This window comes from Somniosus microcephalus, chromosome 2 (assembly GCF_052327205.1).
Source record: "Somniosus microcephalus isolate GS21.2 chromosome 2, FLI_Smic_1.0, whole genome shotgun sequence".
Lineage (NCBI taxonomy): Eukaryota > Metazoa > Chordata > Chondrichthyes > Squaliformes > Somniosidae > Somniosus > Somniosus microcephalus.
The window spans coordinates 252952750-252970293 of record NC_140988.1 but is presented as its reverse complement, the minus strand read 5'-3'; the positions used below and the strand labels follow the sequence as shown (position 1 = coordinate 252970293).

General features: G+C 42.8%; 1 protein-coding gene across 3 annotated transcripts in view; it reads right to left on the bottom strand.

The window, feature by feature from the left end:
- The window catches only part of fat1a (FAT atypical cadherin 1a), a 274663-nt gene that overhangs the window by 243704 nt on the left and 13415 nt on the right, over positions 1-17544 (bottom strand). For all 3 annotated transcript variants that reach the window (XM_085970887.1, XM_085970905.1, XM_085970896.1), the window contains exon 2: positions 13955-17241. In XM_085970887.1, the coding sequence (XP_085827013.1) occupies positions 13955-17241 (3287 nt within the window). The remainder of the gene's footprint in view (positions 1-13954; positions 17242-17544) is intronic.

The following is a 17544-nucleotide window of genomic DNA, read 5'->3' as shown; positions in this document are numbered from 1 at the left end:
TCCACCATCAATGTACGATAGGACCTGACACCGGTAGCTGCACATGTGAGCAATCCGTATGTGTGTCAGTAACCGAAGGAGTGCAAGTTTTATGTGGAGAAGGGAATGGAACAACTCTGAAGGTAGGGGGGAAACCTTTATGCTAGTAGAAATAGCTAGTACCCAGCCTGCTGGTACCCTTGAGATCCAAGGCCTGGACTATTTCCTTCCCCCGAGCCATTTAAGCACAAGGCGGAAACACATATCCGTGATATATACCAAACCAGGCTACTTTTTCTTGGGCCAAGGAAAAGCCACTAATTTCATGGTAATAGGTACCGCCCCCCAGACTGTAGCCATCGCTACTCTAACCCCTACCACAGTACCTTGCCCCCCCCAATGGACATCCCACCGAAAAATAGTAGCCAGGGCAGCCTCGAAAGAGTTTTGCTCCAAATGGAAAGATCCTGAATCCCTAGGAGGACACAGGACCTCTGTAGGATATGGATTTGCTGGCCTGTTCTCGATAGGCTATACTGGAGCCTATTTGGCCGCTAATAACCGGAACTACCTTATCTGTGGTCTCACCATCCTGGGTAATGCTACCATGGGGGCCCTCGACACAGTCACTAAAGAATTGTCGGAACTCAGGTTATTCACTATGCAGAACAGATATGCCCTAGACTACCTGCTGGCCCGAGAAGGTGGTGTCTGTGCAATAGTAAAAGGTAAATGCCTTATGGGAGTCCGAGACCAGACAGAGAACATCACCCGCTTTATCACTAAGATAAGGGAACAAATGGATAATATGAAGGAAGCAAGTAACTGGGGATTTGGAGGATGGTCTGACTGGTTGATAAATATGGCCATGTACTCAGTAGCTGCCATCGTCTGTATTTTTGTTGGACTAGCAATCATGAAATGTGTGTTGGGAAGAATGCAGCTAGCTTTGGAGAAAATAGGTGGCCCAAGGATGTTAGTAGTAAGACAGGCCAGTGAATGTGAAATGAAGGAAGTAAAGTACGATGATAATGAAGAATTTGATCGACTAAATAAGATAGACGTACCCGAATAACGGTTGGTTATCATAGAATGATAAAAGGAGGGAATGAGAATATCATTTCAAGAAAAAGAAACCAGAAACTGTAAAAGCAGCAGAGAAGTAAAAAGGGCTAACCTGATACCTGATCTTTAATTGTTAACGAGGCTGGCGCCCATGATGTTACCCCTTGCTGATAGGAACAATGTAGGGCGGCGGGCAGAAACTGTACAGACATTAGGTGATTGCAAACGCATTACCATAATGTTTAGGTGATCGTGAATACATTACCAGGATGTTTACTTAGCTGTAACCCATTCAGTAAAATGTGACTTGTATATTTCGAACTGCCAGACCAGGAAATCCAATTAAATGCGTACGTGCACAGCTCAGGATTGGTGCAGAATGTACGAGGTGTTAATGCTTTCTCAAAGCAGGGATAAAAATGTAGCACGCTGTATGAGAAATTGCTTACTCTGTTGGATTCGTCAGACTCTTGCAGGAGTCGGTGCCGATATATCAGAGTAAGACTCCGCGGAAAATAAATCATTTAAACTCTCCAGGTGTATTCGACTCAGTGATTGCTGAACCAGACTGAGGGTAAAAGAATCCGTTCTATCAGACTCAACATTGAGTTTAACAATTTCAAACTACATCACCTGCCCCCATTTTTCATGCTGTATGATTTTGCCATCCCCATTTGCAACATTTTATCTTTCCTGCCTCTTATCTAAGCACAGTATATTCCTTCAATTCCTTCCTCCCCTCCTGTCTCTGCACCTGCTTAAAATCTGTTACATCTCCAGCTTTTTCCAGTTCTGATGCAGGGTCCCAGACCTGAAACGTTGACTCTCTTTCTCTCTCCACGGATGCTGCCTGGCCTGCTGAGTGTTTCCAGCGTTTTCTGTTGTTATTTTAAATTTATATAGTCTATTTTATGTCCTCAGAACATCCCAAATCGCTTCACAGCCAATGAAATACTTCCGAAGTGCAGGCTTCGGTCACCTCCGACAAGTGCGGTTAAAATGGCGGTGGGTGGGACAGCGTCGGGAATGCATCAGAAAATACTCTGCCGCTATTTTAACCACCTGCTCGTCCCCTTTCTGTTGGGTGTAAATGGCTGTCTGGTTCCAAACAGCCATTTACACCATTTCTCCATGTTATGTCAGGCAATCAGGAGAACCTCAGTGCAAATTTTACTCCAGAATCTGTAATACAACGGTGTTTTCAAGTCACTTAAGTTAGCATACTTTAAATTAAACAGGAAAGTACTTAGAGACTGGACTTCACATTGGCCACAATATATCTGGGATGAAGCATCTGTACATTGTTAAAACTGGTATGGCCTGTTCCCAGTCAACATTTCTTTTGGAGCTTTCCATATCATGTCCACACTAAGTTACATTTGTAATAGCCTATGATGCCTGTAGATGGCACTCTACTAGGGATTTCCCATTTAGAGCCAACAGCAATGATTTAGACTTCAATGTGGGGGGCATGATTAAGAAGTTTGCAGATGATACAAAAACTGGCAGTGTGGTTACTGGTGAGGAGGAAAGCTGTAGACTGCAGGATTATAGAGGAACAGAGAGACCTTGGAGTGCATGTCCACAGATCCCTGAAAATAGCAGGACAGGTAGATAAGGTGGTTAAGAAGGCATACGGGATACTTTCCTTTATTAGTCGCGGCACAGAATATAAGATCAGAGAGGTTATGCTTGAACTGTATAAAACACTAGTTAGGCCACAGTTAGAGTACTGTGTACAGTTCTGGTCACCACATTACAGGAAAGATGTGACTGCACTAGAGAGGGTACAGAGGAAATTTATGAGGATGTTGCCAGGACTGGAGAATTTTATCTATGAGGGAAGATTGGATAGGCTGGGGCTGTTTTCTTTGGAACAGAGGAGGCTGAGGGGAGATTTAATTAAGGTGTATAAAATTATGAGGGGCCTAGATAGAGTGGATAGGAAGGATCTATTTCCCTTAGCAGAGAGGTCAATAATAAGGGGCATAGATTTAAAGTAATTGGTAGAAGGATTAGAGGGGAGTTGAGGAGAACTTCTTTCACCCAGAGGGCGGTGGGTGTCTGGAACTCTCTGCCAGAAAGGGTGGTAGAGGCAGAAACCCTCATCACATTTAGAAAGTACTCGGATATGCACCTGAAGTGCCGTAACCTACAGGGCTACGGACCAAGAACTGGAAAGTGGGATTAGGCTGGATAGTTCTTTTTCGGCCAGCACAGACACGATGGGCCGAATGGCCAACTTCTGTGCCATAAATTTCTATGATTCTAAAGTGCTCATCCCATTAAAAAGCTTGTGTGCCTGCAGTTCTGTGCTATGCCCACCAGGTGGCACTGCATCAACTTGGATGCTCAAACTCCCACTTTGTCAGACATCTTACTGAAGGCAAGCAGCAGGTAAGGTTTTAGACCTTTGAAAATATTAACAATTTAAAAATTCCATGCTATTATTAACGTGGCTCAATTAACCTCCAACCTGTATTCCCCAAACAGAAACTCAAACCACTTAGGCAACAGAGATTTTGGTCGCCCCAATATTCCACCACACCCCTATAATCCTGCTCGACCTGAAGGCTGCATTTGGTTTCGGCTCCCAGTGTGCAACACCACAAAAGATCGACTAGTCTTTTTAAATGATGAAAAAATACTGGACCTTCTTTACATTTACTATTAACACAGCCAATAGAATAGTTAACACTTTGCTAACTTTAAAAGTTTCAGCCCTGCCCCGAGTGGAGCTCTGTGCATAGTCTACTTGAGTAGAGCCAAGTGAGCGACAAGTAATGGGGAGCCAGTAGAATAACTCATTCTGCCAACTCACACTAAAGCAGCCAGTGGTGTCAAACTAGTGCTTGCAGTGTAAAGGGACTACAAAATGACCCGTTTCTGTGCTGTAAATACTTTGTAAAATAGTATGTCAGAGTTCACTGTACATTTTAAACACATCCTTTATGGTAAGCACATTTAGGGTTGCAAAATTCCAGGAATTTTTAAAAGAGGAAACTTTCCATTGGAATTTTCGGGTATTTGGGGAATTTTGAGGTTTTTTTTGCACACTGATGGTTTTTGTCTCTGACCCTTATATTCTCTTTGTCATCGAAATAGACATACTGTTCCATACAAATAAAAACAGGCTTTCAAAACTATTTAGGTTATAATTTTGAACTTTATTGAACCCCCATAAAAAAGACCCATCTAAAATAAAATAAAAAGAGCGTCAGCTTATTTAGCCTGTAATTTGTCCTTATTTTGTCCCTTTGAGTCTTCTACTCCTCATTGCTCCTCCTGATTCTCTGACTCTGGCTCTGATGTGTCCATTTCCTCCTCTGTGTCAGTGTCTAGCTCTGTGGTGGACACTTCTGTATCTGGCTCAATAAGTTGTAGGTTCGCCCGGATAGCCACCAGTTTCTCCACTCTCTTGTTAGTCAGCCTGTTGCGCACCTTTATGCGTATTCCCAAAAAGTGACCAGTTTCATTCAGAGGCCGCTGATGAAGGTGGGATTTGGAGCATCACCGATGCAATGGGTGACAGGGCCTCAGATGCACCAAGTCCCTTCCACCAGGTATGTGCACTGATATGCTTGCATGATTCCCATATCCCGTCCCCATTCCAAAGACCTTGCATAGTAGAGAACTTTGCCAGACTTCCCAGAACTTTGCCCACGTCCAGATTGAGGTGGCGTGAGAGGGTAGAAATCACACTGTGCGCGGTTGGTCTGTTCTCCAGAAAGTACTGGTCTCCCAACATGCTTTGAGTCCAGCATGTATGCTGCAGCATGAATCGGCTTGACACAAAATTCTTGACGCGTCTGTATGAATTGAACAATTGCCTTCTCTTCTGCTTTGAGCAGCAGGGATGTGGGTAGGGCAATGCTACTGGTGAGAGTAGTTTAAAGCTGCTAACCACTCTCTCCCAAAACACATCATCCTGCAGTATTTTCTTGATGGTGGTTTCCATATCCCCAGACTGGGATATTGCCATTTCTTGCAGCGACTCCTTACCCTCCAGAAGGCTGTTGTACATTATGACAATGCCACCCCATCTAGTGTTGCTGGGCAGCTTCAGTGTGGTGTTCTTTGTCGTTTGCTTGGAGTTGCAGGTTGCTGCAACTACCTGTTTTCCCCTGACATACTTAACAAATTGCTTGGCTCTCTTGTACAATGTTTCTATGGTTCTCAAACCCATGATGTCCTTGAGGAGCAGGTTGAGCCCATGAGCTGCGCACCCAATAGACGTAATACGAGGGTAGGCCTCCTCCACTTGAGCCCAAGCAGCCTTCATATTCGCAGCATTGTCAGTAACTACTGCAAAGACCTTTTGTGATCCAAGATCGTTGATGACCGCTTTCATGTATGTGCCTGTTCTCTTGAACACTGGGAGGGGAGTGAAGACGATGTAGTTTATGATGCCCTCCCCTCGTACATTTGACCACCCATCCGAGATAACTGCAACACCGTCTGCCATCTCTATCGTTTCTTTGAGCTTTCCTTGGACTCTGTTATACTCAGCCTCCAGCAAATAAGTAGACAAAGCATGTCTGGTGGGAGGACAGTATGCAGGGCGAATAACATTGACAAATCTCTTCCAGTACACATTGGCTGTGAGCATGAGGGGTGAGCCTGTCGCATATACAGCGCAAGCAAGGCACTCATCTGCATTCTTCTGGCTATGGTTATCCATTGTATCAACGAACCTTCCAAGTAGGCCAGGAGTTGCTGATGATAAGGAGCCTGATGCTGAATGTGAACCATCATCTTCTTGAATGGAAGGAGAGGAACTCTGGGCTGACTGCGGTGAGCTTTGAGTGAAGTTGTTACATTTGGATAAATGCTGCTGCATCTTTGTGGCATTCTTTACATATGGCTTTGTACAGTGTTTGCACATGTACACAGTCTTTCCATCTTTAATGCCTGGGGTAAAATGCTTCCACACATCCGACAGTAAATGTGGCATTGCTCTATGCAGAGAAGATAAAGGGCATTCGTCTGTGTCGAACTGCGGTTGATCAGCACCATTGCAACAGGGTGAGTAAATTTTTCCTGATGCTCCATGTGATGGAAGCATGACCTGTGCACGCACGACGCTACATCACCAATAGAGGGAGCTAATCGCTCATCCAACCAATCAGGACACATTTGTTCACAGTCACACACAAAACTTGTAATTATTAAAACAAGCCAAGTAAGAAGATAAACGTATACTGATTAAGAAATTCCTTAAAATTACTAACAGAGATGGAATCTTAATTATTAAGAGAGGGCCTGTGAAAAAAAATGAAAGAAATACAAAAAAAAAACAATATTATGTTAGCATGTGCTTTTTTGGGCAAAATTCCCAAGCTAAACTTCCCGTGGAAAATTTCCGGAAATTTACCGGAAACTTTCCACCCCTTCGCAACCCTAAGCACATTACTGCTAAAGATTTCACTATTTGTCATTCACCAGCATTTTCTATCATCCATCACACTGTTGTGTGTCAGTACAATGTGTGTCCCCCTAGATTAGTAAAACAAGTAATACAAATTGCATTCCTGGTACCAAGAGGTCTCCTGGTCAAACTATGCAGAAAGCTAATAATGATACTCAGAAACTGGACACTTCCCAATCCTTTATCACCACACAGAAATTTTTACTGCTTCAATTTCTGAATGCATATTTGCCCTTCATACAGAATTCCTAGTCTATAGCATTCAATCATATTGCTTAGATAGAGCTATTATGTGGTAGTTATTTTCATTTGAACATTCATCTCTTTGCAATCATTTGTACAGCAAATAATTTACCACCTGTTCCACATACACACACGCACATTAAAGCTCACTCTAGATGCAGAGATATTCTGATTGACAGCTTCTAGACAAGGTCATTTCTTTAACAGCCATTAAATGGAGGGATGTTTTAACCCCAATATCTTGAATTTAGTTTATGGTTAATTTTCACTGCAGTTATCAGCGGAGAATATTTATTAGGCTTTTAGAAAACTATACTTGTTAAAAAAATTGTAGGGCTGGAGAGCACTTTTTTACATTCTTCTACAACTAGCCACAGAAATGAGAATAACAGTTTTTAAAATCTAGCTAGATGTTTATGAAGACTACAGCAGAAATCATGGCCAGAATTTTAATAGGGAAGCGCGTTGGGAGGGCTAGAAAGCAGTCGTGAAACCCAGGAGAACGGGTTTCCTGCAGGCCCTACTGAATTTAACAGCAGGGCCTGATTTACATTTCAAACCTCTATTTCCCACCCGCAGCCAGCCACAGGTGGAGAGGCTGGCTGGTTGTGCGCGGGTAGGCCTGCGGCACTAGGCAGCAGAGGAAGGAAGGAGCGATTGGATGGGGGAAGGAAAAATTGGGGCCGGAGGATTGGGAAGGATCAGGGCTGCAGCATCGGGGGGGGGGGGGGGGGGGGGCGGTCTCCTATCGTGGCTGGAGGTGGGGGTGAGGCAGGGACGCTGAATCCAGGAGGTAAGTGTAAAGGCTCTTACCTCCTGGATTCAGCAGTCCTCGCCTTACTTTAGCTGCTGGGTTCTTCGAGGTCTGAGGAACCTGACCAGCCAGGGTTAAATTTAAAATGGTGGTTAAATCGGAGGCATGCCAGCCTCATAATAATATTTAAATAGCAACCTGCCTCCTGGGAGTGAGTTGGCTCTCCACCCCATCTCGCCTCCATTAAAACCAGAAATGGGCAGGTTGGAGGCGGGCTGGGGTCGGGATTCAGTTTTTTAACACTTTACCCTCTCACCCGACCCACCTGTTTTTTGGGGTTAAAATTAACCCCCCCACCATGAATGCAATCACATTCTTCAACTGAAGTTCAATTAATTTTCAACTAGTATTCCTTAATATTTCATTGAGAAAAGCAGAAATCACTCTCGATAATGATTTCTCTTGTTAGCTTAAAGGCTCATTATTGTTGCGATCACGGTCGCATAAATGAGATTCATGTTTCTTCAATGAACCTAAGCAGTTTACAGCACAGGAGACCATTCGGTCCATATTGTCTGTGCTATTTGCAAAAGTAATCTAAAACTAATCCCACTGTCCCGCTCTCCCCCTGTAGCCCTGTTTTTTGCTCCACTCCACGACAAAGCAATTTATGCTCCAGCAACTGCGGAAATAAATTTCTCCTAATCTCCCATGCAAGTCACAAAATGATAAATTTTAAATTGAGGAGTTTCTGATTCCCCAACCAGAGGAAATAGTTTTGGTCTATTCACCTAGAACACCCTTCATAATTTTATAAGCTTCTATTAAATCTCCTCTTAACCTTCTCTGTTTTCGTGAAAATAGTCCCACTATCTCAAGTCACTTCTCTTAACTAGTTTCTCCTTCCTGGTACCATCTTGGTGAATCCACGTTGTATGCTTTCTAAAGTTACAATAACTTTTCTATAATGGGACATTCAAAATTGTACTCTAATTGTGGCCCAATCATTACCTTGTAGTTTTAAAATGACCTCTTTGTTCTTGTACTCCATGCACCAATTGACCCAAAATGCTACTGGCCTTTTTTATGGCTTTATCCATCTGTACTTGTGCTTTCAAGGAATTATGGGGATGAAATTCACCTTTGACAGGGTCGGAAAATGGGCAGCAGTGCAACGGCCATCCGCCATACACCCGGCTGATTTTCCTTTCCACTGAAGTCAAATTTCTGTCCATGCTGCTATATTTTCTCTTGTACCATATCCCAATTTTTTTGCGATAAGCCTCCTATTGAACACCTTCTGAAAATCCATATACAGTACACTACATCTACTGCATTCCCTTTATCTATACAATAAGTCACTTTTTCAAAAAGCTCGATTAAATTTGTCAAAAACGACTCACCTTTAACAAATTAATGCTGGGTGTCCTTGATTATTCCATGCATCTCTGAATGTTCACTAATTTGTTCTCAAATTAGTGATGCTAAGAGTTTGCCTACAACTCACGTTAAACTAACTGGTCTATAGTTGCTGTGTATATTCTTCTCTTCCTGCTTGAACAAAGGTGTTACATTAGCTATTCTCCAAAAATCTGACATGATATTAAGTCCAAACGTACACCACATCTCTATTCTAGCTATTGTACTGTATCCCTCCATTGTTATTAATGCTTTGAAGTCCCCACTTTGTTTTGACGACTTTGTGTATTCATATTCGTAACCCTCAATGCGGACTCCAAACTGTTTTGACAATCTTACTCGATTTAATTAATCCTCTTTTTGATCTGTTCTTGATCACTTTTCTGCATTTCTCTTTTTCCTCCCCTACAGCCCTTCTCCATTTCACGTTACGCTGTTTCATCTTGTTTTTTCCCTTCCACTGCCAGCATTGCTTCCAGATCATGGGGCTGAAAATTCATGGCCCTTCCGGCACACATTGCCCACAACAAACAAGAGGGAGAAAAATTGGGTCGCGCACCCTTTGGGGCGCTAACTTCGCCGGAGTGCTACTTTTAGCGCCCCGCTTCCCTCTTGGGATGCTGCGAGTGAATATCACGGCGCTATGGGAAGAGAAGTGCCGGGCTCACGGAGCGCAGCCAGCACCCAGCGGGGGGGGGGGGGGGGGGGGGGGAGAAAAGAGAGGAGGGTGCATAGAAGGCCAGGGACAGCAGCAGGGGCAGGCTGCCCGGCACCTCCCCTTTAATTTGCGCCACCCCGGCTGCAGGTAGGCCCCCCCTGACCCTGTCGGACATAGCGTCCAGCGGCAAGTCAGGGGGTGCTACCGAAGATTGCAGCCAGGGCACTGCGCACGACGATGTCATTGCCGGAGGTGCAGCGCTGCAGGGCGAGAAAGGTTACCGCCGCCGCTAACCACCCATTGAATTTCGCGGGAGGCGTTGGCAGTGCCAAGCCCAGGCGCTAGTTGCTTTGCGCGCTAACGGGAGGCGCAAATCAACCAAATTTTTCCCCAAGGTCTTCAGCAGAAGAGGGGGAATTTCCAGGAAAGGGGACTCTTAGGTCCATGTCTGTGTAATGGCCAGACTCCCCAAAGATTGTTAAAATGTATTTATTATGTTTTGGCTCTCTTAAAGGGGGCCAATGAGCAAATTGCAAACATTTTTCAAGCGGAGGAGCGAATCAGCACTCTGCCTAGATTGGGCATCCTTTGATGCATTTTGTGACCTTTCACATCTGTTGGATGCCCAAGATGTGCACCCTAGTGAGCCCACCCATAATATTAAAATGTGGCCTCTCCTGAAGCCCACATACTTTGGCTGGGGCAAAGCCAGAAGTTACATCTTTGAACTTACACAAAATTTTCAGACTCCAAATATCCATATATAATCCTATTTTTAACCACAAGGATTTAATTATTTTGTCCTCAACTGCACAGCCAACAACCCGACCACCACAGCCCTTAAAAACACCATTCCCCCAATTTAAAGCGCAGTATCACTTTACCCTTATTTCTGACCATTTGTTCCAGACTGCTGGTGTCCAAATATTTATGGACAGCTGAGTGCACATCAAAGGGTCAAACAAGAGATCCAGACAATTGTGGTTCAGCGTGTCCTACAGGAAAATAAACCATCAGATCACTGGGAATTGTGTGTGTGTGTGTGTGTGTGTGTGTGTGTGTGAGAGAGAGAGAGGGGGTGGAGAAATGTTCAAAAATCAGGCAAAGATAGAAAGACTTCAATTTTGATAGTGCCAAGCCTAGCAGAAATATGTCACAGAACTTCACCAATGAGTTTCTGGGTTGACATTCAGCAGGATACTCATGCTTATGGGGTTGCGGCTGCACCCCCAGCCCCCAACCAACTGCACGAGTCGTGGGAGCCCAGAAAAAAATTATGTACGTGCTAAGTGACCCCAGCCAGCCACGCACGTGTTCTCTGCCTTTTTTACCGTGGCAGATATCGGGGTGTCCTGCCGCTGCTGCTGTGTGGGTTTCCTAGGATTTGGAGAACTTGGCAGTGAAAGGGAGGCAGGAACTGCCGGCTCCACAAGGTAAGTACCTCTTTCAGCACTCCTTGTGGGTGGGCCAGGGGTGTTCCCCCAGCCCCACAAAAGAAGCATTTAGCCTCCCGCAGCCCCGATTGCCAACCACCCCCCAGATTTCCCAATCCCAGGCCTATCGGACCTCCCAATCACTGGGTACCATCCCCCAGGGTCCCCATCTGCAGCCTCCTGCCACTGGTATTCACTCCCGGCCAGGCTGTCCATTTGGCCAGCTGCCGAGCAGGATACGGAGCAAAAAAATGTTAACGAGGTCCTGCCCTTAAGGCATCCACATCCCCAGCACTGCCCAATTCTTCGGCCACTTTTGGCTCACCCACCCCCTCCCCGTAAATATCGGGCCCACAGTTTCTGTTATGTAGGCAAGTTCTCACTTAATTTTACCGGCAACAGCATATTCTGATTAGATTCAATCTCCCATTTTAATATTAAAGACCTATCTAAATTTTGAAATTGACCACTCCCTCCCTAAGCCAATTAAAATACTGTAATAATTGTAGTCTATCCTTGCTTTAGAAACCTATTTAACCTGTTCTATACTGAGATCCACACATGCATATTTCCCATCAAGAGTTACTGGACATGCATCGGAAGCAGGAACCGCCGTAGGTTTTTGTCTCTCCAGTCTCGTTATAGTGAAGTCAATTACAACACTCCAGCCTTGCCAAAATCAGTTAATTCAACACAGACTGGGCATCATACCCGATGCCTCCTTGGTTTGTATGGCTCAGCTCCACACTACTAACTGAGCCATAGGGGAATCAAATATTGACCCTCATCAACCACAGTACTTTATGGGGCTAATTCTGTATCATCGCACTCCAAATGGGAGCGAGGGGGGTGGGGAGAAGCTGTGCTCCAAGTAAGTGCAGGTCAGAGATGGGGCAGCAACATCTCCAACCCCAATGCTTTCTGCAAGTGAGGCTTCCCACTGGGAGCCCAGGATCATGCAATTACCGAGCAGCAGTTCACTAAACTGTAATAAAGAGCCCATTTCCCGAAGAAGCTAATTATGACAATGTACTGCCATGGTCAATAAAAAATTTAGTTTGTATAAATTTAGCAAATGTCTCAAAAGCTTTCATAATCAATACTGCACTAACTGTCAGGTTAATTTAACTCCATAAAACAGAAGCAAATTCCAGTTCTAAATAGGGCCAATTTTTTTAAATTGGCAATTTAATGTTACTGTCAATGGGGTCCAATTTTTAAATCAATAATGTTTACTCCAGTTATCACAAAAGTGCTTTAAAAATTCCAAACGTTCTAACAATCATAGGAATAAAATCTGTTAGGAATCACAATAAGTGCAGCCACCAACCATAAAAACAGAAACTCATGTAAATAACAGAAGAAAAAGCTGCTAATACTGAAAGTCTGAAATAAAAACAGAAAATGCTAGTTATATACAACACGTCCATCAACATTTGAAAACAGATAATGAACCCTTCACTACCTACCTCCTTCTTTCAGGTTTGATAAAGAGTTCCTACCCAAAACATTAATCTGTCTTGTCCCTTTCAAATGCTGTCGGTTTCGAGCATTTTCTGTTTTTATTACCGGAAATGTAAGATTTAGGAGCGAGAGCAGGAGAAACCTATTTACAGAGGGTTGTGAGGCTGTGGAATGCACAACCAGAGTGAATGATCGAAGCAGGACAATGTCAACATTTTAAGAATACGTTAGCTAGGTTGTATGAAGGAAAGGGAATATATGGGAACAGGGTGGACTCATGGGATTAGGGCTACTGTTCATGTGGAGAATAAACACCAACTGGTTGGACTGAAGTCTGTTACCATATTGTAATTTCTATTTTAGTTCTATATATGGAAGTCAGGTTGTTCAAATTCTGTGCAAAAATCAACAGGCAAATCCAACAGAAATTGAATTTCCCACAATTCACAAATTTAAACTTCAATTTTCAATAATTACTTCTCAATCTTCATGACTATGCATTGCCCATTACACTGTTTACCAAACATCTGTTCAGTCATAAACTTTTCTTTACCATACCTGTCAACTTGTGGTGCAACAATTTGTTTTCACACAAAGGAAAAGCCTAAAATATACATCATTTCATATCAAAAATCATTTAACATCATGGTATAATATCTATTGTCTTAAACCTAAAGGCCTTATTATTTGACACTGTGATTTTTTTTTTTTTAAGTTTGTACTAAAATGTCAGCAGAACGGTCTCTTCATTAATAGTCCAGTTTTATTTATTTTATTGCACTAATCCTTTCCATAAAGAGGTCAAGAAGCCAGCACACTTGCGTAGTAAGACTGTTGGGAGCAGGCCGGATGGGCCGCAAATTTGGTTCAGATATGTTCAATCCCAAGTCCCAACCTTGTGTTCCAATTTTACACGTCCTTTATTTATAATACAGCAGTAGTCATAAAAAGGTATATTGTTTCACTGATCATATCAGGGTTTGAAGATGATTTCACACACACACAATTAGACTGAGAGTAAGAGACACTGGCAAAGAAAGATAGAGAGACACTGATGTCCTTCTAATGACGTAACAAGCTATTCTTACATTTAACAATCCTGAAGTTTGCTCATTTATTGGTGAAAAGTACACTTCATCTAGACTACCACAGGCATGCACAAATAAATAAAACCGTATGAAAAGACTATTAACAGAATCAATTTCACCATAAACACAATTTACATGTTAGAATCTGGAAGTCAAAACCTTGCTTCATATTACCTTGTCTTCAACCAACTCCTTCTGTTGCTATTCCTAAACTCTAATTCTTCACATACCTCAACTACTTCACCTCAACTACCTGGAAGTTGGAATCTTAAGTAACAGCTGAAAGACAAATTCTATTACAAATAAGGAGCAGTGGAAGAAAGTGGATTAAGATGAGATAGCAGCATTAAGAAGATAGCAGGTACACCAAGGTAGAGAAAATCCATTGTAATTTAAGGCTAGGTAAGTTTTAAATCAGCCTACCTTTTTCTTCATCAATTGTGAAGATTCCAAGTCCAGATCCATCTCTTATGGAATATCTAACTTCCCCGTCTCTGCCTCTGTCATTATCATAAGCTGTTATAGTCATTACTGGTGTACCAATAGGAACATCTTCTCTGACAGATCCATTAGCCACAAAGAAAGGAAAGACAGGAGCGTATAAATTCTCATTTACGTCCACCACTTCCACTTGAATGTAGCACGTTGAAGATAAAGAAATTGGCCGTCCTTTATCCTTCGCTCGAGCAGTCAGATTATATAACTGCTTCTTCTCAAAGTCTAGCCTTTGCACAATACGAAGAGCTCCACTTAGTTTGTCCACATCAAAATATCCTTCTCCACTGTCTATCAGACTATAGCGTACCTGACTGCTGTGCCCAACATCAGGATCATAGGCCTCCAGCCACATGGCAACTGCTCCTATTGGAAGGTCTTCTCGAATTTTAATATGGTAGTTTCGAGGAATAAACTCAGGTGGATTGTCATTTACATCTTCTAAAGTCACTTTCAACAATACTGTTGAAAACAGCTGTGGCTCCTGTTTAGCTTGATCTCTAGCTTCAATCTTCAGCAAGTAAATTGGGTCTTTTTCTCTATCCAGCAACCCTATAACCTTCACAATCCCAGTTACACTATCAATTGCAAACATGTCTGTGTCTGTCAGAATAGAGTATAGGACTTCTCCATTGGCACCCAGATCTCGGTCTGTTGCTTCAAGTTGAATAATTTCACTACCAACTTCTTTGTTTTCACTCACTTCTTCTGAATACATATCCTGTAGAAATTCTGGGCTGTTATCATTTGCATCCAGTATGTTCACATCTAGTAGACGCCAAGCAGACTTCTGAGGTATCCCAAGATCATACACAGTTATATTAAGCGTGTAATGATCAGTTTTTTCCCTGTCAAGTGGAGTGAATACCTTTAGCCATCCAGTTTCCAGATCAACAATAAATCTGCTGTCACTGTCACCTCCTGAAATTACATGGGCCAATTTCCCATTAAAGCCATTATCAAAATCTGTAGCATTTATGAGCAATAAGTGTGTTCCTACTGGCTTGTCTTCTTTAACTTCAATTACACCTGGAAAAGAACGATCAAACTGTGGTGCATGGCGGTTAATTGAATGATCATCAGAAAACAGGTCTTCAGCATCTCCATGATTGTGGATCTTATTTGCCTGGAGAAGCTTTTCTGCCAAATGTTTAGCCACTCCAGTCTCTGTACAGTGCAGATTAACTTGTTTACGACTGGTTGCAACAGTGATGTTGATGTACATTGCAGTAGCAAAGTTCTCCCCGTCTGTAGCTGTAATTTGTAGACTATGAAAAGGTCCTTTTATACCAGGTCCATCAGTTAGAGCCCGCTTCAACACGAGAACACCAGAGTTGGGATTTAAGTCAAAGAGATCGAATTCATTCCCCGATACTAGCTGGTATCTTACCAGTTGTAGCTCATCTGCATCAATAGCAGACACGGTAGCGATCTGCTCACCAACATTTAGATCCCTTGGTATTGTACCTATACAGTTCACCTTCTCAAACAATGGCTTGTTGTCATTTAGATTGCTTAAGAAAATAGTTACAAGTGCTTCAACTTCACGACGGTAAGGTGAGCCCCAGTCAGATGCACGAATTCTCAAATTATAAATTCTTGGCATCAATTCATAATCCAATTCCTCCGAGGTACTGATGTCTCCACTGAAATAGTCGATCACGAAAGGTGGTGGGTTCAAGTTGGCAATGCTGTAGGTTACATATCCATTCTCACCACTATCAACATCGGTGGCACTCACAGTCAGAACACTGGTACCAATTGGCACATTTTCATTGACACTGGCCTTATATGATGACTGTTTGAATTCAGGAGCATTATCATTCATATCTATCACATAAACAATTACCTTTGTTGATGCCCGTCTATCAACAATTACAACTTCGAGTTCATAGCGAGAAGATCCTTGTGCTTTTATAAAGTCATTAGTAGTGATGAGACCAGTGTCAGGGTTAATATGAAACTTATCAGCAGGATATCTGAAAGCAAACTTGATCTGTGGATACATAGGACTAGCTGTAACCAACACAACTGGAGAATTAGGGGGTGCAAACTCATTCAGTCTGGCTTCATATACAGCTTTCGCAAACCTACATGGCAAAGATCTTGACTGTGGGGAGGTAACATGGATAACTTTCACAGAGGAAAACTGAGGAGGGCTTCCTTTGTCCTTAGCTTGAAGGGTGAGATTATATCCAGAAGACTGGCTTTCCCAATCAACCTGATCAAGCGCTTTAATTCGGTATTCTTTGCTACCAGGGCTTGACCTCATGGCTTTGAACTGATGCAGGGGATCACCTGCCACGATATTTAAGGAAGCTATTTCTCCATTTACTCCCGGGTCCTCATCTTCCACAGTTACAATTGCATATGTTGGATCCTTGTCCATGTCCGATGGTGCAAGGGTAACAGCTGTGATGACTGGTGCATTTTCATTTCCCTGTTCCACGTGAACAGTTAGCTTTGCCATGCTGCTAATTCCACTACTGCCATATAATTTCTTGCCACGGTCAGCTGCAAGGATTTCCAGATCGTATTGTTTTGTCTCGGAGTAGTCCAGCCTGCCCGTTAGGGTAACTATGCCACTGGTGGGATGAATGGCAAATGTATCTGTCCTGTCCTTAAAACTGTAATAAAACTCTCCATTAGTGCCAATATCAGCATCAGTGGCTCGAACTCTGGCTACACTGGTCCTCAGAGCTGTGTTTTCTGCCAAAGACACGCTGTACGATGTTGGTGAAAACAAAGGCCTCAAGTCATTCGTGTCTAAAACATGGACTTTAACTTTTGTCCGTGCTTCAGCATTCGTTTTTTTCTCAACTGCCTTAACATTCAGCAGATAGTGGTCTCTTACTTCTCGGTTTAAGACTGCAGTATTCCCTCCCTTGGTCCTAATACGCAAGAAACAGAAATCCCCAAGAATGTAGTCTTCAGCTTTAAACAGGTTTTCATGATCTCCAGAAATAATTTTATATCGAAACTCCGATGACGGGCTTGTGATGTAAATGCCCATTTTCAGATGACTTTCTAAATAGGTCTTGGCTGCAGAATTCTCATAAATATAAGCATTATAAAGATGTTGTGTGAACTGTATCGATGATGCTGCTTCTTTCTTCCTATTTCCTTCACAGCTGTTTAAAAGCTGTAAAAGCAATACAGAAAACAGTAGTGCAGTCGACCTCACCATGATGACACTTGAGTAATCACCAACTGACCTGCGAAAATAAAAGGAGAATCTTAACCTTTCCACTGGAACATTTTTAAGCAGCACAAACATGTTCTTACTCTAGATCAACAAAAAAGAATGACATCCATAACAAACTAGAACACAAATGAATAAAAATACTTTCATGCACAAACTGTTTCAACAAAATATGAAATACAATAATTAAAGTACGAAATTCTGGCATAATTTTCCTCCCCCTCTTCTACATGCGAGGGGTGATTTTACGTGTCGATGCAGTTAGGGGGGAGCTTTACCTGACAGCAGCACGCATCAGATATTGGGCGCGCACTAC